Source organism: Nicotiana tomentosiformis, chromosome 8 (genome assembly GCF_000390325.3).
Source record: "Nicotiana tomentosiformis chromosome 8, ASM39032v3, whole genome shotgun sequence".
Taxonomy (NCBI): domain Eukaryota; kingdom Viridiplantae; phylum Streptophyta; class Magnoliopsida; order Solanales; family Solanaceae; genus Nicotiana; species Nicotiana tomentosiformis.
Window position 1 is genome coordinate 8,746,385 of NC_090819.1, and position 25,990 is coordinate 8,772,374.

At 33.9% G+C, this 25,990-nt stretch overlaps 3 protein-coding genes across 3 annotated transcripts; 1 reads left to right on the plus strand and 2 right to left on the minus strand.

The window, feature by feature from the left end:
- Nucleotides 1-142: 142 nt before the first annotated feature.
- On the minus strand, nt 143-6,336 carry LOC104117793 (probable protein phosphatase 2C 6). The gene is made up of 5 exons (XM_009628900.4): nt 5,743-6,336; nt 4,186-4,563; nt 1,761-1,878; nt 1,422-1,645; nt 143-984 (listed from the first exon to the last, which is right to left on the minus strand). Exons 1-5 carry the CDS (start codon nt 6,004-6,006, stop codon nt 433-435), a joined length of 1,536 nt encoding a protein of 511 aa, XP_009627195.1. The 5' UTR covers nt 6,007-6,336; the 3' UTR covers nt 143-432.
- A 5,636-nt stretch (nt 6,337-11,972) lies between these two features.
- Nucleotides 11,973-17,594, minus strand: LOC104117794 (cold-responsive protein kinase 1). Its single transcript, XM_033661683.2, has 7 exons — nt 17,433-17,594; nt 15,842-16,002; nt 15,636-15,751; nt 15,317-15,527; nt 14,399-14,636; nt 13,367-13,517; nt 11,973-12,842 (listed from the first exon to the last, which is right to left on the minus strand). The coding sequence occupies exons 2-7, from the start codon at nt 15,912-15,914 to the stop codon at nt 12,444-12,446; spliced, it is 1,188 nt and encodes a 395-aa protein (XP_033517574.1). The 5' UTR covers nt 15,915-16,002; nt 17,433-17,594; the 3' UTR covers nt 11,973-12,443.
- Nucleotides 17,595-20,478: 2,884 nt separating this feature from the next.
- On the plus strand, nt 20,479-25,762 carry LOC104117795 (uncharacterized). Its single transcript, XM_009628903.4, has 9 exons — nt 20,479-20,736; nt 20,828-20,927; nt 21,043-21,223; nt 22,096-22,168; nt 22,274-22,453; nt 23,202-23,299; nt 23,587-23,675; nt 23,843-24,016; nt 25,185-25,762. Exons 1-9 carry the CDS (start codon nt 20,586-20,588, stop codon nt 25,354-25,356), a joined length of 1,218 nt encoding a protein of 405 aa, XP_009627198.1. The 5' UTR covers nt 20,479-20,585; the 3' UTR covers nt 25,357-25,762.
- Nucleotides 25,763-25,990: the final 228 nt, after the last annotated feature.

The window sequence follows — 25,990 nt, forward strand, 5'->3', positions numbered from 1 at the left end:
AATTAAAATCTTAAAATGTTCCAAAAGTCCCTCCTTTTCAATATAAAAAACAGGATGAAAGGCAAGATAAAGTGGATGTCTCAAATCCAGTGTGAATCAGCAGTCCCTTAAGGAAATCAATTGAAGCAGATGAGACGGAAAATAAAAATGAAAGAAGCAACAAGTGTCATTTTCTACTGAGCCTTCTTCAATGGCGTTGTACACAAATTTAAGCAGCAAATACAACTTTTCCTACCAAAAAGAATTGCCAATTTGGATAATCCACAAGCACAACAACAATCTGTCACTTTCAGGCCATTCCCACCACCTGATTTGACAATTAACTGAAAAGCTATACTATTATTCCTATCAGTTTCATTTACAGCAGAATCTTTGACAACAGCAGTAGAGTATGCCACTGAAGATCATTTGATCATTTGATGCTTTGATGTCTCATAACCATTTTCTCCAACTGGTAGATCTTTTATCAGCAGACAAGAATCTAGGAAGACTAAGAAGACTATTAACCCTGGTAATTCCCTCAAGCGCTGACCATTCGTCGTCTTGTGCAGTCGAAAGAATCTCAGCTATACTTCTCTTAGACTGGCCAAGACCTTTATCTAGATGTTGTTCTTCCTGTGACTCGACGACTGGAACTATCTCACTGGCATCTTTGGTAGTACTGAGATCTTCACAATCAGCGGTCTGAGAAGTTGAAATAGCTTCAGTATCTGATCTTCCAACATTGCCATCTATAGTGTTTTTCTCAGTTTCCATTTCTGGGGAATTTGTCAGCTTATTTTGGCCCTCTATCACTTTGACATCAGGTAAAGGTGTGGTGTCTAGGTAAAGGCATACTACAGCACAATCGTCATTCTTTGACGTTGGATATTTTAGCCTCCATGCTCTAGTAGCACACTCAACAAGAGCTCGGCCAGCTGTTTCACGACTTGGAGCTGAGGCCACAATATCAACAGCTTCCTTATTAGAAAGGACATCCCAAACCTACATCGAGAAAGTCAAGATATTACGAAATCAAAAATGTAAATGCAGTATCACAGATGGTCTGCAAACAAAACAAGCCCTTAGTCAAGAGGTTAGTTACCCTCTTCGGTATCGGCAACCCCAACCCCTGTCCCCGACCCTCAACTTTGACCCCGATCCAGATCTCGACCCCGAATTCCGACCCCCGATCTCAACATCCGAACCCAGACCCCACCGCCCGTCCTCCTCTCGCCCTCACCCATTTCGTTTCCCATAATGTTTGGCTAGATTATTTTTTCAAAATATATTTTCTGCTAACCAACCAAACACCAGAAAATAAGTAAGAAAACCACTTACATTTTCCAGGAAAATGTTCTTTCATACCAAACACACCCTAAGATGTCATATGTTCTCTGCATAGTTGAGATAGGATTAAACATGAGATAAAAGAAAAATACCCCGTCAGTTGCAAGGAGGACAAACTCATCCCTTTCAGTAATGTGGTGGTAATACACATCCGGCACGGAAATTAAACCAAAATCCTTGAGACAAAAATCACCAAATGCTCTGGCCATTGCCAAACCTGGAGAGTCACAGTTTGGCAACCATACACGTGCAACCTCCGGCTCATCTTGCAATGCAAAAACCCGTCCTTTACATTTCTGGATTCTAGCAGCTTCTCCTACACGAGAAAGCTACTGATTTCAAACAACTGAAAGATATTTAACTGATTTCAGCTTTCAGCTAATGTGCAGTGTGTGTGGGGGGGTGGGGGGTGGGGAGAGAAAGAGACAGACTTGGAAGATTAGGCTTCAAATCTACTGTCAACTGTACAGCCATTAAAGAGTTGTCTTTATCTCTCATTGCCAAAACTGCTCTTGAGTCACCAACATTACCAACAAATATATCCTTGCCCTGAGAAAACCACGGAAGATCGGTTATTATCTCCTCTTTCAAGATGCTACGCAATTAGTGATGCAAAAATAACCATGCTAAAACAGAATCATGTGCAAACCTTCCCACTCAATCATTATTTATTTCTGAAAGTATAATGTTTCAACATCATATCCTGGTCAACAGAGATATTCATCAATCCAAAAATCTACACGACTTTACAAACATGCAAAATCATGAAAACAGTTGATTAAGAAAGAATCACAACATAAATCTCTAAATAAATCAGGAAACAAACCAATTAAACATGAAGTATGATGTGCAAGGCAAAAAAAAGGCCCTGCATTTCTGACAACAGGTGAAATAAGCATTCATATGCATTCTCCAGTTTACAAGAAAATTTTTGAATGAAGTCTGACTGAATATGAGTATAGGTCCTCCTCCATATAGCGAACTCCATCTATCTTTGATTCATAATATCAGTGTGTTAGAGGTCTTTAAATGTAAGGAAAATAGAAAGGGAATCAATAAACTACAGCTTCATGTTTTGATCCAACCTATGCAGATAGAATGGACATCAAAGACAATACTTATTTACCAACCAAAAAACAAAAAAGACAAGTAAAAGCTATGAGCCAATGACAGGTGATTATAACATATTTATGCATGTCCTATCATTGATTGAAGTTGCACAGACAAACAAGCAAACTATTTAAAAAGACATGCAACAAACCTATCAATCAAAATAACAACCGTACATATTGCTACAGCGCAACACAAGATAATTCAACAGCAATAACCTACACTTTAATCCATAAAGTGGTCACTTTCATGGAATACAAAAGTCTTCAATTTTAAGTACAAAATTACTTTTTTAAAATGTCATGAAAGTGACATGATCTGACTTAAGAGATATTTTTTTTTTTTTTTTGAAATGCCATGAAAGTGATATGATAAAGGTATAGCAAGTTATACCATGTCTAAGAAGAGTCGCACACTAAAATTTCATTAACTACTACTAAGAACAACTTTTCTTCTCTCATGGAACTACCAGTAATGGTTGCCAATTGAAATCAAAACACACCCAAACATAGCAACAAAGTAAGACTGTTTAATAATAATGAATACGATGGCTACAGGTAAAATTTGGCTATGGGCTAAATTTGAAAACGTTGAAAATGCGTTTGATTTGGTTTTACTTAATTGATAAAAACCCAACAAGTTTATATGCTTTTTCTCATTTGTCTTCTTCTCCACAGCGCCGCCACAACATCTCACCCTTGCTTACTTTGCCCCATTTTTGTCCTCCTCCCTCCAACTCACTGGCAAAAATCCCCCTCAAAGAGCCTCGGACAAGTCACTGGGCATTGTTCTAACAACTATGTGATAGGTATAATGATATTTGGAGTGGGTTTGACAAGAACTTATAGGAAGGCTATGCTTGATGATGGCTGGTAATTCAGGAGACCCTGTAATAGCTAAAGAAGAGGGAAAGAGAACAGACTAAATGGAAGTACAAATATAACTAAGGAAAAAAAGGTACTTTCTTTCATAACCTTTTATGATAATGTGAATGACCTTACCTAAAAAAAGGTAAGAAAGAAAGGGAAAAATGTGCAGGTTAGATGTATTTTACCAGTCTATTTTAGGCCTGTTAAATAAAGAGCTAAAGAAATTGTTTGATTAAGTATGCACTCAGCTTCTCAATATTGATTTTGCTTAATCATATTCAACAAAACGCACCCATTAGAAACTTCTAACATCAACCATATGCTCGAAAATGGCATGAAGATAAAAGGAAAACTCATTGAGCTGGGAGCGAAAACACGACTTATTAAAACACAACAATGCATTTGAGTCATAAATAACAGGTATCTTCCCATATCTGCATGGGTATTTGCGTGTTATTCGGACCAGATAATGGGGTACCCATTAAAAGCTCATATTCTAGGCAAATCAAGTTCTTCCATATAACCAAAAAGTGCATAATTCCCCAACAACTGCACTTCCTATAATGTTCAACAGTTCAAGCTGCTAGTCTGCTACTGACAACTATAATGACGGTGGCTTACAAGTTACAACTACTTTAAAGTGAAATAAGGAAAGAAAGGTCTAGATGGTCCCAGACTCCACTTGTGGGATGTTAGTGGGTATGTTGCGTTGTTGTTGTTGTTATTGTAATTTATTTGACATTGACGATTACAGAGCATGCATATATGAAAAGTATGGACGACACTGCTTTTCCAGCCTCAACAAAAATACACTAGTTTTAAGTGCATCAATTCCAGATGAAGATAGAAGAAACCAAGATTATGGTAAGGTAACTACCTGCATTACCAAAGTAACAGCAGTTGACCCGCTGCAGAAACAGTCTATTGAAGGGTGTAACTTTAGTTCCTTATCCATTGATCTAAAAGCCTTTAATATTGAGCTCCTAAGTGGCAGATGGATTTCTGGGAATTTTTCATTGTTCTCAGCTTCCACTGATTCGATCAAATCATCATCCACAATGTCGTCAAAATGTGAGCCTCCATTAGTATTTCCATTCTCGGATGCAGCATTTTGATCACCACAGGATTTAGTTTCCCACTCTGATTGCAGCAAAAGTGGAAGATAATCTCGAACTTTCCTTGCAACCATATGACCATGAGGACCATGCCCATCAAATACTCCACAAAAGATTGTATCGCTTCTCGAACAATAATTCTATGGTAGAAACATTCCAACCAAGTCATAAACTGACCCAATAGACAAGAACAAATTAATTTATTGTTTGACAATTAACAGATTAAATGACATACAAGAGACAATAACTATGCTGTGTTAATACTCAATTTTTGACGCTCAAGTCTCAACAACGATGGTAACGAGGTGAAACAGAACTCCAATTAAAAATCTGAAGAGGACTATGTAGGATGCCAATGTGGTTGATATTATTAAGAATAATCTTTGAAACAAACTTGGCACTATTCTCGAGCATCCCAATTCAATTCAGCAATGATTTAACTCCAAAATGGAGCCTAATAGAGTTTAGTTATTATAAGCATCAATCTACTTTCATTTTCGATGCTGACTTAGTATCACCAGAATTCAATTTTTACATACTCGTTTAGGTATTTAGGAACAAATAGCAGATTCAAATTCTAAGACATTCATGCACATTTCACTCAAGGGTGTGGCCTAGCCGTCAATGACTCAATGAAGTTGGAATGGATCATGAGACACCGTTGACTCGGTGATTTCTTTTCATCTGTCTAGCCTTGTTGGAGAGAGTTATCACAAACTTGTACCGGTGGGAGACAACAGGTATCATATGAATTAGATATAACAACAACAACTTCGTTTCGGTCTCAAACAAGTTAGAGGTCGGCTATATGAATCTTCACTGACCATGTTACTCCATATAAAATGTATAGTGAGGATTCATAACGAAACTGTAGTTTTTTGCTTATTGCTAGCCAACCGCAACCCTCCTCTTTTATCCGAGCTTGGGGCCGACAATGTGAGCAAGCCCCTTGATAGTTAAATTATTCACTCACTATGCAAGTTTGAACTTTTTTTTTGAATCCCCTTGTTAGGATTCCTGACTCGACCACTACTTGTACTGGTGGGAGGAGCAGGTAACCTATGTATTAAAAGAGCAGCCCGGGGAAGGGCCGGACCACAAGGGTCTATTGTATCCAACTTTACCCTGCATTTCTGCAGGAGGCTGTTTTCACGGCTCGAACCTGTGAACTCTTGGTGACATGACATCAACTTTACCAGTAACGCCAAGGCTCCCTCCGAAACATAGACAACGTATGTATTTGATGCAAGAAAATAATAGTAACAACAACAAAGACATGCATACACTATTTTTATCCTCCACAGAGTTAAGAAACAAACCTCCCAAACAATCATGGCATCTTGATTTGTACCTTTCTTTCCTTGCTGAGTATATAAACAAGCAACATTACTAGCACCATTTCCAATTACCCTTCCTTCAATCTGCTCAAGTCCTCTCTCCTCAGCTCCACTTCCTCCACTCAACTTGCTCATAAATGTGCTGAAATCTCCATTATTAGAACTGCTCTTCCTCAACTTCAAATCAATCTTTTTACTTTCATTCTCACTGCTCTTCCCTTTTACTAAAGAATAGCAAATTCCCATCTTTTTATTACCAAAAAAAAAAAGAAATTAAAAAAAATCAACTTTCCTGTTACAATTTATAGGATCCTTTATTTCATCTTCAATGCTAGTGATAAACAAATGCTTTTTAGTACTAATTCATATGAAATTTTTCAAAAATTAAAATTTAGAGCCCTAGAGATTTAGCTAGAAAATGTTGATGAGCTAAAATGGAAAATCAAATCAAAATTACAGATAAAAACAGATGGAAACATATAATCAGGTGAGGGTGTAAAGTGTGAGTAGGTATATATTTTATGAACTGTTTTTGTATTTCTATATTTTTAATTTGCAATCATAGCTTTTAATTTTAAAAGAATAAAAATATGAGTTGGTCGTGTGCGCTGTTGAAAAGTAAATATTTGAATTAAATGAAATTTGGACTTATATGTCCTCGGGTCCTCAGTCCGCCACTACGAAGTAAATTTGTCTTAATTACGAAGCCGTCCCACTAGTTTATTATATTTGCGAAAATATACCCGTATTCGGTGTTTATACTAAATTAACTACAAATTAATACGGTCAATGTAAATATAGGGTGCGAATAATTTTTTACCTTACTTCCTGACTCTTTAAATTGGAGACTAAAACCATAAAGGTATATTTGTTTTTTATTTTTTCACTCGGTGTCTAATACAGTATTGGGGTCCGATTAAACCCTAATTTGCATAGAAAAGTCCCACATTAGGGATAAAATGCTCCCTGACAAAGGCGACTCCATACCCAGGTCTCGAATTCGAGACTTCTGGTTAAGGATTGTATCTTTGTTTCTGGAACTAGGTAGGAAAACACTACCAATTTTTTTTTATAGGCCAAATACATATACAGCCCATTTGGTCCCATTTTTCATTTTGGCACTCTATCTCAAACTTGTTCTATTTTGGACCTCCAACTCTACTTCTTATGTTTCATTTTAACACAAAAGCTGAAACCAGTGCAAAAAAATATAGCGCGTGTGTATACACAAATCTGAGGTGTAATAAATATCCAATTAAATGTTACTCATCCTTGTCAAACGGGTCAATACTAAAATATCCGACTCGAATTTCTTGGTGTTCATGATACTTTCGGTTCAACTTGAAATTCACAAGAATAAATATCCATTCCATTATAAAAAAATATTTTTTTTTGAGACATGGATTCACTTCAAACTTCAAGCTAATATGAAATAAAGGATGAAAAAATCAGGTGACAACATTTAATTGGATATTTATTACACCTCAAATTTGTGTATACACACACGCTATATTTTTTGCACTGGTTTCAGCTTTTGTGTTAAAATGAAACATAAAAAACAGAGTTGGAGAGCCAATATTTGTAAAAAAACTAATATAAAAAATAAGTTTTTTCCAAAATTAATATTTCAAAACTAAACTCAAAAGTCAAAACCAAATCTAAAATCAAGCTAAATTTAAGTATAGCGTAAGAATTTAAAACACTATATTCATGATTTATTTTGACATTCTAGTTAGAGATAGATTTTTGTGAAAAGCTATCACATTATCTATTAGTTAGTCATAAGAGTTGGTCAAATGTTTTTACTCTTAAACTTTTTACTGTTTTCTTATCCTTTTCATGCCGTTTTCGTCAACTTCTAATGGGGACAGCTCATAGCTTTGGCCTTGTTGTATATCTTTGCTAATATTCAATATCTTTTTTGTAACCACCATGTACGAGTCAGTTTATGTGTATCTTGACTAATTAGACGGACTACTTGCTATCTCACATCCAATGACAAAACAAGAATTTTTACAAAAGAAGGTCAAAATATAAGAAAATAAATCCACGAAAAAGCTAAGACGTGTCAAAATATCGTATATATATATATACATATTAAAAGAAAATTACCCAAGTTACACAATATAATTTTTCGACGAAAGAGTGTTAGTTGGCACCCCTTAAGAATTCTGTCCACTACAACTTAAATAGATAAAAAAAAATCACCTAGTATCTTGCCTCCGCGGCAATTTAAACCCGACCAATATATTATTAAAATTTTCGAATAGTACTCAACGAAAAATATCTCTTATCTAAAATAGTTAAGTAAAATTTGGCCTTTTCTGTCTATCATATGCCATTGTGAGTCATTTGTGACCCATGAAAGCATTTAAATATGACAACAACGATGGAAAAGCAAGTAAATTTTATGGGTGGTTATCCAGTTTTATACGTATTACACAAAAGTTACTATTTTTTCTGATGTTACATAAAAATTATTTTACTTTGCTCCACTTTTCATCAAAATAATTTTGAATATTTTTTGTTAAAATCCCACCTAAAATGTGAGACAAAATAACAAAAATGATCCTTATATTTTCTGGTAAGTTTAATATGCTCCCATAAATATACTCCTTAGTTGTTTTGATTCAATAAAGCTGTCAAAAGTGACTACTTTTGGTTTTCGTCGAGTATTTAACAAATTATAATTGTTATTTTAATGGAAAATGCGAAAAAGAGATTACTATGAAATCACATTTAGAAGTGTATTTTTTATAATTTTAACTACTTTTTGACTTATTATAAGATTTTGTATAACTTTTTGAGGTGTAATATGCTATTTTAAAATTTATTTCTAGCATCTTGTGCATTTTTTATTTTACGACTTCTAGATTTGACAAGTCCATCCCATCAAAGTATTTAGTCTTACTTGCAATTAGGTATAAAATAATTGAATTTTGTTGTTTCATAATTAATCATACAGTCTGAAGATATAAAATTCGTATATCATGAAAGGAGTAACTCATTTTCAACCTGAATGTAGGTTAGTTGCATTAAAGCCGATCGTGGTGATTGGTGAATTTGCGTTCATCCATTGGTTCGATTTTTGGACAAATTATTAGTTTTTTTTATCGATTAAAGGATCAAATACTAACTATTTAATTTAGTCCGGAAGAGGTGTGATCTGTATGCATATATTACAATAGGAGGCTACAAAGCTAAAGTATGTCGTTACTTTCTTATTTACTTTCCAACTAGTTTGACACTTATAATATTTTTTATAATAACTTTATGTTTAAGTTAGCAGAGCACCTATGATTTTTAAATTTTTTTTGTCCATTATTGGATTTGACGGAACTATATTGGTAATTCTAGTTAATTAAATTTTAGTTTTCAGTATATTTAATAAGCATAGTTTATTAAATCTTCGATGAAAATTAAAAACGCTCACTTTTGACAACCTTATGAGATCAAAATAGCTAAGGAGTATATTTAAGGGCCCAATTTGAATTTACCCTAAATACAAGGATTATTTTTTGTCATTTTCTCACATTTTAGGTGAGTTTTTTTACAAAGAATTATTAAAGTTATTTTTGTGAAAAGTGGAGTAAAGTAAAATGATTTTTATGTAACAAAAGAAAGAATAATGAGTTTGGGGTAATGAGCACAAAGCTGAGTGGCCACCCATGAAATTTACTCTATTATTTTTAGTGCGTACCAGAAATTATTTATATTTTGTTAGCCGAAAAAGTATATAAAATTTATATAATTTTTGTATATAACATACAATATATATATATATATATATATATATATTTTTGACTATTATTTTGAAAGCAGCTTACAATATCATATTCCCAAAAAATATAACTTATGCGCCTAAACATTAATTATGCATATCGAGTTGGGAATAAAACTTTATAATTACCATGTTATAAAGGGAATAACAATATTGTTTAAAGAATTAAGTATAAATAAATAAATATATGGGGAAAGAACATAAAATATACAGTGCATGACAATAAGAAATAGCTCATTCAATACATGTATTTTTGTATTATTAAAAAGAGAATCTTTCAAGAGACCTGACCTTGAACAAAGAGCGAATCCAAGGACCTCATATATTTGTCATGCCCTTATTTGTTCTTTTTTTCCTTTGGATTTCTTAACAGCTTGTTTGAATTGTTGCGGCCGGTCGTTTTATAATGTATCATATTGTATTATATTTTTTTCAATTACCTTAATTATTTTTTTTGTTGTTTTCACATATATTAAGAAATATAATTTTTAGCATTAATTAACAATGGCATTGACCATTTTAACCTTAATCTGTTAATTGAAAATACAACAAATACTCCTAAATTCTTTATTCCAAGGGCAACTTAGGAGAAAAGAAGTTAATTCTTTCTTGATATTTGAAAAATAAATATTGTGGACTATAAAAAAAGGCCAAAAATCAATTAAAGTAGACCAGAGGAAGTATTATTTAATGAATATAACATTTGGATAGATTGTATTGTTTGTAGTCATTTCATGATTGACATGCACCAATAATATGAAGAATAAATTAACTTACAATATTACAAACAAAAAAAGGGATATTCTTAACTCAATACTTGCTTCAAATTCAACCCCAGAAAATCCAAAAAAGACAAAAGGAAGAAGAACAAGAATTAGCAACCAAGATTCAACTACAACAACAATCTAGTAAAATTACACAGGTATGAGGTATGAGGAGGGTAGTGTCCTATCGACTAAAGAGTTGTTTCTGATAGAAAATCGGCAAAAAGAGTAAAAGAGATAACATATCAGTACCATCAATAGAAACCATAGAAATAATAACAGTATCACCAGGAAATAGATGAAACACAATAACAATAACCAGTAAAGAAGGGCGGTGCTACATAGTCAAATATTTAGAGGGATTCTTAAAAAGATTGGAATTTTGAGAAGACCAATTAATTTAAGCTTGGATTCTTGATCTCAAAGTAACATCAATAAAAAAACAAAAAAAGTGACATCAACTAGGCCATTTGTTGTATGTTATAGATAAAGATGGGGAATCAAGATCATGAAAAACACAAAAAAAAAAACAGTAAGAAAGTAGAAAAACCAAAAAAAAAGAACAAGAACCAGCAAAGAACAAAGAATTGAGAAGTACCTCAAAAATAGCAGAAAACAAAAGCAGGTGAAATTTTTGTTCTTTTGGCAAATGTTTTTTGAGGTTTCTGTTGGCTTGGTACTATAGTAAGAACAATTACCAAGAACAAAAATGGGAAAGATAATGGATCTAAGTCATAGAGTCTTGATATTATTCTAAATCAAGTTTTGGAAATATTTTTTGTTCACACTAATAATACAAAATAGTAATAATAATTGCAGACACACTGCAGAAATGGCAGTACAAGGATGAAAAAAATGACTATTTCTGGTCTCCTCCCTTATGAGGCTACGAGGAAAGTGAAATAAGAACGTAATCTTGGCGCTTAAAAGTCAAAAGTACCGAGTGGGACCCGTAAATATTATATTTTAATTTAACAAGTTAAAAATTACTCATTCTTTTAATTTAAATAAACTTATTTAATTGAGTTTGAAATTTATGATCTTAAATACACTTTAATATTTGTTTGTAGTCGTTTCATGATTGACATGCACCAATAATATGAAGAATAAATTAACTTACAATATTATAAAGAAAAAATAGGGTATGAGGTAGAATTATTATATAAAAACTATATTTTTATATAAAATTATTATTAATAAAATTTATACACTATATTTTTATTTTTAGTTTTCTTCTAACTTTTGAGACGTAAAACTATAAACTGATTTTCTAATTGTTATGAAGATTAATTAATTTAAATATTTCTTTTAATGAGGATTAGAAAGCCTGATTCAAAAAAATATTAATAATGATAATATTGTATTATACTTTTTTTTGGGTGTGATTGATTGTCCAACATTGTTTTTGTTATTGTAGTTATAATAACGTGGTTAATTTTATATTTAAAAGTGATACCTAAAGCATTTATGCGTTAATGTTCCAAGTGTTGCCTATTCGGCAACAATTTATACAATCAAACCTCTTTATAACAATCTCGTTTGTTTCGATATTTTTTAACTGCTATAGTGAAGTGCTGTAAAAAATATATATTATAACATAACATAAAAATTGATTCCAAGAAAGCTTGGCACCCCCTTCGTACATTTATACCAAGCACCCCTTCAAATGCAGAAATATACACATGGAACTTAATTATACCAAGTTCAAGCTAATGAGTTACATCTCTTGAATTCAAAACCTCAAATTTACAACATACACTATTTCTAACAACTACACATAAAACGTGTGAACAATTTACAGATGCTAATCAACTCAAGATACAAAAAACACCAAGTCCAGAAACAAAAAAATGAAGAAAAGTTGAAAGTAATATTCAACCAAATACAAACTATTTTTCTCCCTCTACCTCCAGAATTTTTCCTTCACACCACTTGTAGATCCATATCTTGAGGTGGCAGAATATATTTGCTCAAATCAGTGGCGAAGCCAGAATTTTCGTTAAAAGGTGTCAAAATTTATAAAAGTAAACATACCAGGAAATTTAGGGGAGTCAATACATAATTTTTTAACTAGCTACACAGTGTATTTTTCCTGCGAAGGGGTGTCACCCTTCCTATAAGGTGGCTCCGCCACTGGCTCAAATGCTTCGATCATATACAACAGTTGTGAACGTCGTGGTAGCTTGAGAAGAACTCGTGGATGGCACAGTTGAATTGTCTAAATATTGAGATCCTGAGGATAATACATAATCATATGCCGCGTTAATTTGTTCAGGGCGAGGTTTAGGAGCAGTTTTAACCTTGAGATCCATGAAATCAGAGATCAAGCCTGGTTTTGTTATCTTATTGTCATCGACCTCAATCTGGCCAGTTAGCATCTTGAGAATAGTCGACATGGATGGACGAAGCTTTAACGCATCTTGAGTGCAGAGAAGCCCAATTTTCAAGAATCTGCAGGCTTGTTCAGCATCAAAGTCCCCGTCCAGAGACGTGTCTACGAGCAATATCAGTTCCTTTCTTTCATAGACTTGCCATGTCTGTAACACACACAAAAATGATTAACTATAGCTTTCGCCTTTCAGACGACGACAACAACAATAACAACCCAGTATAATCCCACTAGTGGGGTCTGGGGATGGTAGTGTGTACGCAGACCTTACCCCTACCCTGGGGTAGAGAGGCTGTTTCCGATAGACCCTCGGCTCCCTCCCTCCAAGAACTCCCCACCTTGCTCTTGGGGTGACTCGAACTCACAACCTCTTGGTTGGAAGTGGAGGGTGCTCACCACTAGAGCAATCCACTCTTGTCAACTATAGCTTTCAGAATGTCATTTAAAGCGTGACACAATATTGTTCTTCGATTGGTACTTCGTCGTTATATTGATCTTTCAGTGATTCATATTTCATTGCCACAAGAAAATTTAATGTACTTCCAAAAGTATAGTTTTAAAGAGCATGAACTCATTAATCAGGACACATTAATTTCGCTTTTTGTGTGTGATCTAGTGAAATGCAGCAATAACGCAATCTTTAAAATGAATGTATTGTTTGAGACGTCATACCCTTTCAAGGAGATATTGTTCGTCAATTGGTAAACGTGTATTTGTGTTGCATCTTCCAGTGACGATTTCTATCAGAAGAACACCATAACTGTAAACATCTGATTTACGAGTCGCTTGGCCTCTAATTGCATACTCTGGTGCCAAATAACCTCTGGTCAAAAGACGTGGATTTTAGTGTATGATACTATATCTCAGAGTATTTAGTAGAAAGGAGTAAGTAAATGCGGGTTCAAAAGTAACATAATGATTGCAGAAACACTGGATTACATGGTACTCCCTCCGTTTTAATTTAGATGAGCTAGTTTGACTCGGCACAGAGTTTAAGAAAAAGAAGAAGACTTGTAAAACTTGTGGTCTTAAAAGCTTAAGGGTAAAAGGTTTGTGGGTCCATGACATTTGTGTGGTTATAAAACCTTCTCATTAAGGGTAAAATGAAAGTTTAAAGTTGAATTATTTCCAAATTTAGAATTGTGTCATTTATTTTGGAACAGACTAAAAAGAAAAGTACCTCATCTAATTTGAAACAGAAGTAGTATTACTTAACCAGAAGGTGCTATACCATAGAAAGCAACAGAATATGATAACATTGAACAACAAGTAATTTGATCATACTTTTTTAGTGGTGAATTGTCCATATATTATGCAGTCATTTATTTGGTACCGCCCAAAGGGCGGAAACTGCCATTCTAACTCTTCTCGGGGGATTCCATCCACAAACGCAAAACATAATTACTTGCATAACTCCAATTGACAAGTCACTACTAGTATCACCATAAAATGTAACTTCCTATTCTGTAAAGCAGCTAAGAACATATCAAAGGTCCAGAAATCAAGTTATATGAGGAATATTGATTTCTATTAGTAGGAGTTATATGAGACATTAACAAACACACTATGCAATTCCTCTATTCATATCAGCCATGATCTCAAAAAATCTACTATTGACATGCTTTTGAGCACGAACTCGAGATGGAACTTGACAACAGAACGGTAAGAAGAGACATCAGCAAAGTTTGAAGATAGGATTCTTACATGGTTCCAGCCACGCGTGTACTAACATGAGTCATGTTGGGAGGGATGAGCTTTGCCAGGCCAAAATCTGAAATCTTGGGTGTCAAGTCTTTGTCAAGGAGAATATTACTCGCTTTGATATCACGGTGAATTATATGTGGCTTCACTTGCTCATGAAGATAAGCTAGCCCCTTTGCAACTCCAATGCAGATTTTAGTCCGTGTTCGCCAACTGAACTGGATGCTACTGTGACCTCCACCTATGTGCAAAATATATAGAAGAATTATATTTAAGTATTTAATCTAACCCTCTAGAAGCTATGGTCACTCAAGTGGCGCAAGATACTAGAAATCGTGGAGTTTTTAGTGTAATTCAAATTATAAAATAGTAGAGGAAACATTGTTGGGTATCTAACCTAATCCAAAGCTGATAGGAATTGGACTAACAGCATATCTAGTTTGCCTCAGAGAAAGCACATTAGGAATCTGTGTATAGTTATCAAGACTGCAAAACTATAGCAACAACAAGGAGCAAGAAACAACGCGTCGGAGTTCTTCAAGATTCAGTACCTATAGACTGCAGGATCTCTGCCGCAAATCTAGCAAGAAGGACAGAATCATTTCACTCGTTTTATGTCTCACAACACATTGATTGTTCAAGTCCATATTTTCGCATCAACTTCATGCTGAATCATGTGAATTACAGAACACTCCTTAGTCTTCTCGACCTTTTAGCTCTCAATTGAACTAAAACTTCAAACATCTTGTCTCAAAATGTTAACTTGGTAAACACTCGTCTTAATCTACACCCCCCCCCCCCCCCCAAACAGAACACACACACACAATCCTTGCTTAATCACTAACTCAAACAAGGTCTAAAACACTAGGTGTAACATCTAAAATTTTGCTAAAAGTCCCAAAAAAAAAAAATAAGAATTACCGAGAAGTGTTTGAGCAAGGCTGTTATTCTCAAGATAGTTGTAGATCAATATCCTGTGATCATCTTCTATACAACAGCCATAGAGTTTGACTAAATTTTCATGCTCAACGTCTGAAATTACTTTAATTTCTGTCAAGAACTCCTTGACACCTTGCTTTGATTCACTAGAAAGGACCTTTATAGCAGCCATCTTTCCACTTCTTAGCCTTCCCTGCTCGTACCATCATATAGAAAAAACCAAAGGTATAAGACTTCTTAAAGACATAATATTTGAACCACCAATTCATATCAATACAGAAGGGGAAAAAATCGTCATTACCTTGTAAACAGAACCAAATCCACCCTCTCCAATTTTATTGACAGGACTAAAATCATCAGTGGCAATTCTTAACTCTTTATAGGAGAAAAGAATAACGTTCTTGACACCAGAGAGCTCTGTTGTGAATCAATTTATTAGATTGTTTTCGATATACTGAACAAATTAACATCCAAAAATAATATATATGGCGGACCAATAGTGCTTACCATCATCAAATTCGGACGGATGCCTAGTTGATGGATGATGTTTTCGACAGAATAAAGAAGGGAAGCAAGTCATAACTTTAGGATGCAACAGTGACCTTCTGTATATGATATCAATCAAAAGCTGCTTCAGAAGAAACCGAAACCAAAACCAAAATCAGAGCCTGCAAAATTAAAGAAAAGTCTCACTGCTCAGTAAATTGGCATATCATAGTTTATTGAAATGCACTACTATATAAAAAGGATAGCATAACATATCATGGTTAACATGGGTACAAGAAGGTACTATATAAAGAAAGTCCAAACTGCGGGATGGAGTTAAGTGATTTAAGTTTAGTTTCACTATTCTTTTATTGACTTGCATTTAAAGGTAACCTTCTCCTTATGTCAAACTATCCTCAATCTCTATTTCCTCTAAAGCTACTATTTGTTTTCTTATTTCCTTCTTCATTGAATTTCAACTCAGTTTATCAACTTGACGGGGCATGGAATATTCAAGAAACGGACTTTGAGCCTAAATAAACCTCGAAAGCTAGCTCATGACGTGAGGATTGCATAAGACTATATAAAGAGACCAATTACCCCATCCTATAACCGACATAGGACTATTCTAACACGGAAGCAGACAAGGCTAAAGAAAATGCACCTAAGAATGAATATTGGCAGCAAAGTATCATGTTTAAGTTCCAATAAGACAGGAACTCAAAGGAAAAGGAGAAAAAAACAGTGAAGCATAATGAAACAATTTCTGAGCCAAAAATACAGCTCATTCTGTTGGAGCTTATTATTATTAATCTTCAGTCATGTAAATATTTAATACCATAAACTTCAAATCGTGGCGTCGCCTCACTCATATCCAATAATTAGCTTGTTTGAGAAAAAAATTAAATAAAAGAGCATATACAAATACACAAATTTAGCACATATAATTTATGTTTATCTAATTGAGCTGTATCAATTTAGTATCTTACTTTCAAAGCTCATTAAGGGTATTCTCAACTCAATACTTACTTCAAATTCAACCCCAGAAAATCCAAAAAAGACAAAAGGAAGAAGAACAAGAAGTACAGGTAAAAATTAGCAACCAAGATTCAACTACAACAACAACAACCCAGTAAAATTATACAGGTGTGGGTGTGGGGAGGGTAGTGTTCTATGGAGCACAGAGTTGTTTCTGATAGAAACTCGGCTTAAGAAAAATAAAAAGAGTAAAAGAGACAACATATCATTACCATCAACAGAAACCATAAAAATAATAATACCATCACCAAGAAATAGATGAAACACAATAACAATAACCAGTAAAGAAGGGCAGATGCTATAAAAAATGGAACTACAGAGTCAAATATTTAGAGGAATTCTTAAAAAGATTGGAACTTTGAGAAGACCAACTAATTTAAGCTTGGTTCTTGATCTCAAAGTAACATCAATAAAAAAACAAAAAAAGTGACATCAACTAGGCCATTTGTTGTATGTTATAGATAAAGATGGGGAATCAAGATCATGAAAAACACAAAAAAGAAAAACAGTAAGAAAGTAGAAAAACCAAAAAAAAAGAATAAGAACCAGCAAAGAACAAAGAATTGAGAAGTACCTCAAAAATAGCAGAAAACAAAAGCAGGTGAAATTTTTGTTCTTTTGGCAAATGTTTTTTGAGGTTTCTGTTGGCTTGGTACTATAGTAAGAACAATTACCAAGAACAGAAATGGGAAAGATAATGGATCTAAGTCATAGAGTCTTGATATTATTCTAAATCAAGTCTTGGAAATATTTTTTGTTCACACTAATAATACAAAATAGTACTAATAATAATTGCAGACAGGCTGCAGAAATAGCAGTACAACGATGAAGAAATGACTATTTCTGGTCTCCTCCCTTATGAGGCTACGAAGAAAGTGAAATAAGAACGTAATCTTGGCGCTTAAAAGTCAAAAGTACCGAGTGGACCCGGAAATATTATCTTTTAATTTAACAGTAAAAAATTACTCAATTCTTTTAATTTAAATAAACTTATTTAATTTAATTGAGCATAAAGTTTTTCTTTTTTTGAAATTTATGATACTAAACATAATATAATATTTGTATAGTTATAAAAAAATTAAAATTTATTATTTTAAATATGTAATAATTATTTATCTAATTATAAAAATTTCTCAGTAAGATAAAATAAAAAGTATCGATTATATTATTTTTAAATTTAGAAAGAATAATTCCATTCTTATCGAGGTGGGGCTAGCCTGTTCGGGTGTTGTCTTGGATTATTAGTGGTGTAAGTTTGTGTCCACTCAATTTTTGTTTTCATAACACGGTGGCTCTATCACTAGTTATTGTTATTGCTTTTCCATTTATTTTTTGTTTTCTACGATGCTTATATTATCTTTATGATTTTTTGTTGTTGTCATAAATTCTATTGTCTATTTTCGTTTTCTTGAGCTGAAGGTCTCTCGAAAATAGCCTCTTTACCCCTCCGGGGTAAGGGTAAGATCTGCGTACATTCTGCCCTCTCCAGACCCCACTTGTATGATTTTACTGGATTGTTGTTATTCTTGTTTTAAATTTAGAAATAATAATTCGAAGGAAATCACATACAATAAAAGAAATTCGCATATAAAAAATTACAGAATTGCGAGACTAATATTAATACTATCGGCATGAATAATAAACATGCATGCCTATCTATTAACCTTCTACCTAATTCTCGACTTCCATATTCTCATATCGAGAGTTATGTTTTTAGTAAGCTTAAGTTGCACATGTCCTGCCTAATCACATCACTCTCGATATGGAGGTCTATCGGAAATAACCTCTACTTTCATAAGATAAGAGTGAGATCAACGTACACACTACCCTCCCCAAATCTCATCTTGTGAGATTATATTGGTTTGATACAACTAAAAATAGATTTAACATAAATTGGAACAAAAAGAAATTATAAGATATTTTATTCAAATATATCAGCCTAACACGTGGCCCTGGCTGATATTTTATGGCGCCTATATGTGTCTCTGGGTCCATGGACACACCTTGACCTACTCCCAAAACCCAAGGTCAACCACCAAACTTAAAATTGTGTAAAAAGAAGTGAAAAAATTTCTGAAAAGTAAAACTAAAAAAAATAAAAAAGCTTTATAAAATTTGTAATTAAATATCATTCGGTAAAAGTGTTTTCAAATATTAAAAACTCACTCACTCTAAAAGCTTTTTCATTGAATAAATTGTTTTTCAAAATTTTGAAACACACACCAATCGTTTTCATCTGTACCTAGAATGAAACCAAAAATGAAATTCAAATAACCACTTTTATAGCTCGTGCAACTTTAATACATAATTAAAGATTATGTTTATACGAGAAAAAAATATATGTGTACCTGATAAATATTGTTGCTTAATACGTTTTTAGGAGAAGTGATGCTATTATGTTTACACAGAGTATATATAAAAATGAGTAAATATTATAAGATTTTATCATCTTAGTATTATATTTCACACCATCTTGCAAAATACGCAGAGTATTAATTAGCCAGAATTACATGATAATAAAAGTATATAAAGAAGAATTACAGGTTGTGTTTAGTCTAAAGAATATAGAGCAAGTTATATATGCCTACCACAAACGAAATTCTATGTCAGCTTAAGAATTTGAGCTTATAAACTTCAAAAGTAGGCAACTTGATTCAAAATATTGGGAGTTGACTATTCCTATGTTCTTTTCTACTAAACAGTATATTCAAATCTCGTTTGTTTCGAATATTTTTACATGTTATAGTGAAGTGCTGTTATAGAGAATATATATTATAACATAACATAAAAATTGGTTCGAAAAAACTTGATTTTTATAGTGAAGTGTTGTTTTTGTAGTAGTAATAATAACAGCCCTTCACTACTTTATTCTTTCTTAGCATTAGGTCACCTTTTTCCACTTTTTGAAAATCCAATTAATTGCAGCAATGTCAAGTGAGCTTAGTCCTTGTAATGTAATATGGATCTTTATATTTCTTGTGTTCATGCGAAGATAAAAATATTAGTAGGTGATTTCTTTCGTCTGTCCAAACTTAAGTGAAAGTGGAGGGGCACCAAAATTTGAGCAAATGCTAGGTCGAAATCGAAACACTAAAAGTCAAAGTTGTGCCTCCTAAATCAACCAATGCAATTGCATATGATTTAAATCTTAGGTTGTCAATCATATATATATATATATATATATATATATATATATATATATAATTTTTTCCGAAATTACTGGGAGACGTTGATCCTCCTACCCAAAGGATAAGTCCGCCTCCGATGAAAATAAGTGGTACTCTGTAAAATTAATCGACATGCATACAAACTGGCCTAAGTATTATAGTTATACTTTTTTTTTTATCTCTTATGGGATAACATATCTATAAATTCAAAGTAATCATAGACAAAGATGTTTGCACTGTATTTGACAGTGAATCTAGTTATTTGCTAAATTATGGAGTAGTATAGTTAGAAGCCAATATTAATCCACCATGTCAAGAAGGGGAAAATAGGAATTTTCTAAAACAACAAAAAGGGAAGTCTTTGGATTTCATAAAACTAAAAGAGAATGAAGCCTGATATTACCATCTCCTAACTTAATAGTAATGAAAAGCTGCAATCTTTAAAAGAATTTGGTTCAAGATTTTAATACAACCCCACCATAGCCGTAAATATCAAACAAGCAAACATTACTTTTGTTGGGTAGCATTTAAAGGACACAACTCTTTTTTTCCTAAGATGGATGTGGATAAATAACAACTCCTACTTTTTTCAATCACTCTATTTTAATTCCAATACATCAAATTTGACCAATACTTTTTTCAATCAATTCTTCTCTATTGCTATAATCATGACAAGTGTTGCTGCCAAAGTTGCAGTCATTGGTAGTGGAAGTAAGCCACCAAATACAACTGATATTCCATTCTTGTCCAAAATTGTGAAAATTTGATTACAAAACTAACAAAAATGGGTTTCTTTTTTCAGTTTCAGGAGCTGTTTGTGCATCAACTTTGGCCAAGAATGGAATTTCAGTTACCCTTTTTGAGTCTGCTAGAGGCCCAGGTGGCCGCATGTCTCAAAGAAGGTAATATACCTTTTCTTTATAATTAATTACCATTAATTGCTCCTATTGAAATGTTTTAACTATAATCAAGAATTGATGTAATGGGTTTTTTTGTAAAAAATTGATCTTTAATTAGGGAAAAGGCTGAAGATGGGAGGGAGCTGTATTTTGATCACGGTGCTCCTTATTTCACTGCCAGTAATCCTGATGTGCTGAGACTTATTTGTGACTGGCAATCAAAAGGACTTGTTGCTGAGTGGAAAGAAAAATTTGCTACTTTTGATTTTGCTTCTAAGCAATTTCTTGATATTGAAGAGGTTCCACAAATTTCCAGTATTAGTATTTAGTCTTCTTTATGTATTATTCCTACTAGAATATCTCCGTTGATGCTTGCATCAAGGTAGGCTGCCTGCATCGTACCCTTGGGATGCGGCCCTTCCCCGAACCCTGCGTGAACGCAGAATGCTGCCTACATCGTACCCTTTGGGTGTGGCCCTTCCCTTCCCTTCATGAATGTGGGATGTTGCCTACATCATAACTCTCGGGATGTGACCCTTCTCGGACCCTGCCCGCCTTTTTTATGTATTATTCCTACTATAATATCTCTGACCATTGTCATTTTCTACACATTGAGGACTATTTCTTTGTAGCTCGTGTTTAATTGTTGTTTCTAAATTTTTTTTTTTTTTTTTTGGGGGTTGGGGGGGGGGGGGGGGGGGCTTGCTTGTTTTCTTTTACATTCACTATTTTTTTTAAATGAGTTTGATAGGTTGGTAAGGTTGTGTCAATATTTAAGATAAAAAAGATTGAAAATAAAAAGATTTGATTCTCTTTGACTATTCATGTGGATGACTATAGGTCTATACATTTATTCAATTTATTCACTTGGATTGAACTTTCAAACATGTCATAACTAAGGGATTATTCAAGATTTGTCAGCAGTTTATCTTGGGAAATTCCTAATAAATGATCAAATGTAAGATCATTGAGATAAAGAAAGAACATTGATATGTATTGGCTCTAACCACTACTGAAAATGATAAAAGCAAATGTGTTTCCTTTCCTCTACAGAACATTTTGCGCTTTACGGCCATAGCAATTTAATAATAGTACATAGCCACAGGGTTGACATGCATATAATAATAAGGTTTTACTAATACTTCTTTCTCTTACTCTTATTTTAATTCAGGAAAGTTCGGACAAGAAATATGTCGGTTTTCCAGGAATGAATTCAATTTGTAAATCATTATGCCAGGAGCCTGGTATGTTATCGATATTGCTGGATTTCATTCTTTGAAATGCTTTTCCCTAATTAACATGAACTACCACCTACCTGAGTTTACTAATTTTCTATTTGAACTGTGTAGGAGTTCAAAGTAGGTTCGGGGTAGGTGTTGGGAGGTTGGAGTGGTTGGATAATGAAGATTCATGGTCATTGATGGGTTTAGATGGCGAAAGTCTTGGTTATTTTACGGGAGTCGTGACATCAGATAAAAGTACATTTTCTCCCAAGTTCACTAATGTAACAGGAAAACCTATGCCTATTGGTAAGACATATCTCTACGTACATTCTTTTTGTTGGTTTATAATTTCATTGGTTTGATTCAAGGGTTAGTTGATTGCAGTTGCATTATTTAAGACCCACATAATAAAATATGTAGTAGTTGCTTTTGTGAGATATGCCATTTACTTCCAGTTATTTATTCGTGTTTTTACAATACGCTAGTGGCCATTCCATATTTTAATGGTTCAGGTCCAACAACAACAACAACATACCCAGTGTAATCCCACGAGTGGGGTTTGGGAAGGGTAGTGTGTTTCCAGACCTTACCCTTACCCGGTGCAGGTAGAGAGTCTGTTTCCAATAGACCCTCGCCTCAAGATAAATTGAATTGATTATCTAAATATATTTGGTCAATGTGATCCAGAAAGAAGGAATAATATGAGGGTTTACTTAATGATGATTGTATTTAACAGAGTCTGTTTATGTTCATGCATATTTTACTCCTTGCTTTTGTGTTGTCATGCAAAACTCTTCAGCGTGTTATCTGTTGTGTATATGTTACGCTCATATATTTTTGACATATATTTATGTCAGACTGACTGGTTTTTCGTTCATTGATCACTTTTTCTTTTTTAAATGCTGGTGTTTTTTGATAACTTAACAAGATTTGCATTTGAGCGGACTATTATTGGATCATGACTAATTCTTTTTCCAGTATAAGAAATGTAACCTTCTTTCAATCAAGACATGTTAGCAATGTTATTTATGAGGTCTTAGCTCCTTTCATGTAGACATGGGCAAATTTCCAGAAATACCGTTGAAGATAACAGAAATTCCTGTTAGTCCGCGCTTTGCTCTCATGCTGGCGTTTGAAGAGCCTTTGTCTGAGGTAAGATATGCTCTGCCCATAGATACATTTCTTTTAGTAGACATGTCGTCAATACACTTTACCTTGCCCCTTACTCATTTCTGTTTAGATTCAGCTAACTTCTAAAATGCGTCTGATGTTATACTTCATTGCTTGTTCTGAGTACGTTAAAATGGTTATAGGAACAAGCATTTAATTGAATGATCCCATCACTAGATCGAAATAAAAAAGTGATTTTTTTCTGCTTAGCCTCAACTAGTTGACAAGAATTTCTGATGGAATATGTCTTTCTTTCTTTCATATTTGAGATACCAATAAGAGGCTTCTCGTTCAAGAATTCAGAAGTTCTACGTTGGGCACACTGTGACAGCAGCAAACCAGGACGTTCACATAATAGGTATATGTTTATGTTGTTAATGAGAAGATCAATATTGTGACTGACAACAACAAACAAAAAATAGATGTAGCAGATTAATGTTGTGAGGAGACTTGAGCATAATATTTCCACCTATATATACTAGTGCTGTATTTGATCATATTGCGCTTTTCTTTCCCCCAATGAAGTGAATGCTGGGTGTTGCACTCAACTGCGGAGTATGCTCGGGATGTTATTGCCAAGACAGGCCTTCAGAAGCCTTCGAGTGCAACATTAACAAAAGTAGCTGAAGAACTATTTCAAGAATTTCAAAGCACAAAGCTCAATATACCTCAGGCATTTTTTAAGAAAGCTCATCGATGGTTGGTATCTAACATATACAACTGCTCAGTTTTAGTTTCAGATTTCGTTTACTGCATGCAATCCTTTTTCTGAAACAGACAAAATATTCTCCCTTTGAATTTTCCTAATAATGGAGCTGTTCCTTGGCATATCCAATAAGCACTTGAAAATTTCTTTTAGTATATCTTAACAAGGCCTATCAAGCTATCCAATCACGTAAGGAATTACTGTTCATCACTTACAAGTTCAACGACGCATCTGGACTTAATCACCCTCTAATTGGTGGATGCATTCTGTTTACTATATGGTTTGATTACCTACCACAACTAATTATAGGCTATTATACCTACTTGTGAATAATCCATTATTTTTATCAATTTTTCTCATCCAAATATTCTCGTTTTTTTGTTGTTGTTGGGGAGCGGGGAATTTTCCTTATTTTTTTTCTGGTATCGGCTTCAGAACAGTGGGACTTTAGCTGTTCCTACAATCACATATCAAATTGTGCCTGTAGTGCTCTTCACATTTCGTGACTTATCTTGATGTAATCAGGAATTCTGATTACTTAGTCCAAATGCCATGATAATATTAATTTCTTTGTTCTTCACCCCAGGGTGTGGCCTGGTCGATAAAGCTGGATTTAAGACCATAGGTGACTAGGGTCCGAATTCCAGTAGATACAAAAAATGATAGGTGATATCTTCCCTGTAGTTTAAGCCTTGCGGGCTGAGATATCTGATATTTGTATAAATTGTATTAGCGGGAGGATGCATGTACCCGATGGAATAGTAGATGTAGGCTCAAGATAGCCAAGACATGACCATTATCCAACAGAAATATGTAGATAATTATAGATTTCTCATTGTTGAGAGGCAATCCGCAATTATGCATCTTTGAGCTGAAATTATGTCTTGGAACCTTATTAGGCATGAAATAAAAATCAGCCTGGAGTTGTATAGTCGTGCTGTTGTTTGAAGTGCTTAGACATGCATTCCTGGAAAATGTAGAATTGCCGCGTCGACTAGTTCTATAAAATTATCTCTGTTCTGCCCTCTAAGAAAAAAGATAGAATTATAAAGACACCATCCTTTCTTCTCTCTTCTCTCAAGGCGCGCGCAGTTTTTTCGTTTTTATGTTGTACTCTATTTCATATCATAATTATACTGCTATTGCATGTGAATATCTCAGGGGCAGTGCATTTCCAGCAACAAGCATAGCAGGAGATGAGAAATGCCTTTGGGACGCGAAGAAAAGGCTGGCAATATGCGGAGATTTTTGTGTTAGTCCAAATGTTGAAGGGGCTATCATTAGTGGATTGGCTGCTGCTGCTAAATGTTCTGAAGTGCTTTCGCGCTTATAGAGTGACATCATCTGTGTATCACGTAATAGTTACTTTACTGGTTTGTATATGCTTAACTGAGCATGTATAAGTGCAATGAAGACCAGAAGTAATCAGAGGCGGATCAAGGATTTTGAGTTTATGGGTTGCTACAACGACGTCAAGCTAATTACAATAATAAGTGGGTTCGTAGTCAAATATTTATAGATATTTAGTAAATTTCTTAATACATATACAGTCGGGACACATGCTACTTGGTTCACGTCAACCACATGTTACATTGTGGATTTTCCCCTGGAAATAACTTGGTTATCTTGCTAAATTGTAGCAGTAGAGTCACATTGACCTAACAATCTTTTACTTCCTGTCTCCATCTGCTGGTCTTACCAGTTTGGGCCAATAATTCTTTATTAAAACTCATTTTCCATATCTTTGTTTTACTTTATTATTTTTGTATCATTGGCTGAACTTTAACTGAGCAATTTGGTTGTGTGACTCTCTGTATTTTTGAGTTAAATACGAAAATTTGCAACTCGATCTGGATTAGACGTACCATTCTCCTTATTAAGACTTTATACGAGTACTCACAAAGAAAAAAAGAGTAGTATGAATTCAGGATGATTTTCAACTTTTTGTATGTTAACGTCCACGCCAT

What these genes read in the sequence shown, in the direction of transcription:
- LOC104117793 (XM_009628900.4), bottom strand. Translation starts at nt 6,006, where the DNA reads ATGGGAATTTGCTATTCTTTAGTAAAAGGGAAGAGCAGTGAGAATGAA. An exon ending in ATGCCATGATTGTTTGGGAG is followed by an intron (nt 4,564 to 5,742) that starts GTTTGTTTCTTA and finishes TTTCTACCATAG; the next exon opens with AATTATTGTTCGAGAAGCGA. An exon ending in TCCTCCTTGCAACTGACGGG is followed by an intron (nt 985 to 1,421) that starts GTATTTTTCTTT and finishes TTCTCGATGTAG; the next exon opens with GTTTGGGATGTCCTTTCTAA.
- LOC104117794 (XM_033661683.2), bottom strand. Translation starts at nt 15,914, where the DNA reads ATGACTTGCTTCCCTTCTTTATTCTGTCGAAAACATCATCCATCAACT. An exon ending in TCCGTCCGAATTTGATGATG is followed by an intron (nt 15,752 to 15,841) that starts GTAAGCACTATT and finishes GATTCACAACAG; the next exon opens with AGCTCTCTGGTGTCAAGAAC. An exon ending in GATTTGGTTCTGTTTACAAG is followed by an intron (nt 15,528 to 15,635) that starts GTAATGACGATT and finishes TGGTACGAGCAG; the next exon opens with GGAAGGCTAAGAAGTGGAAA.
- LOC104117795 (XM_009628903.4), top strand. Translation starts at nt 20,586, where the DNA reads ATGTGGATAAATAACAACTCCTACTTTTTTCAATCACTCTATTTTAAT. An exon ending in TGCAGTCATTGGTAGTGGAA is followed by an intron (nt 20,737 to 20,827) that starts GTAAGCCACCAA and finishes TTCTTTTTTCAG; the next exon opens with TTTCAGGAGCTGTTTGTGCA. An exon ending in GGCCGCATGTCTCAAAGAAG is followed by an intron (nt 20,928 to 21,042) that starts GTAATATACCTT and finishes ATCTTTAATTAG; the next exon opens with GGAAAAGGCTGAAGATGGGA.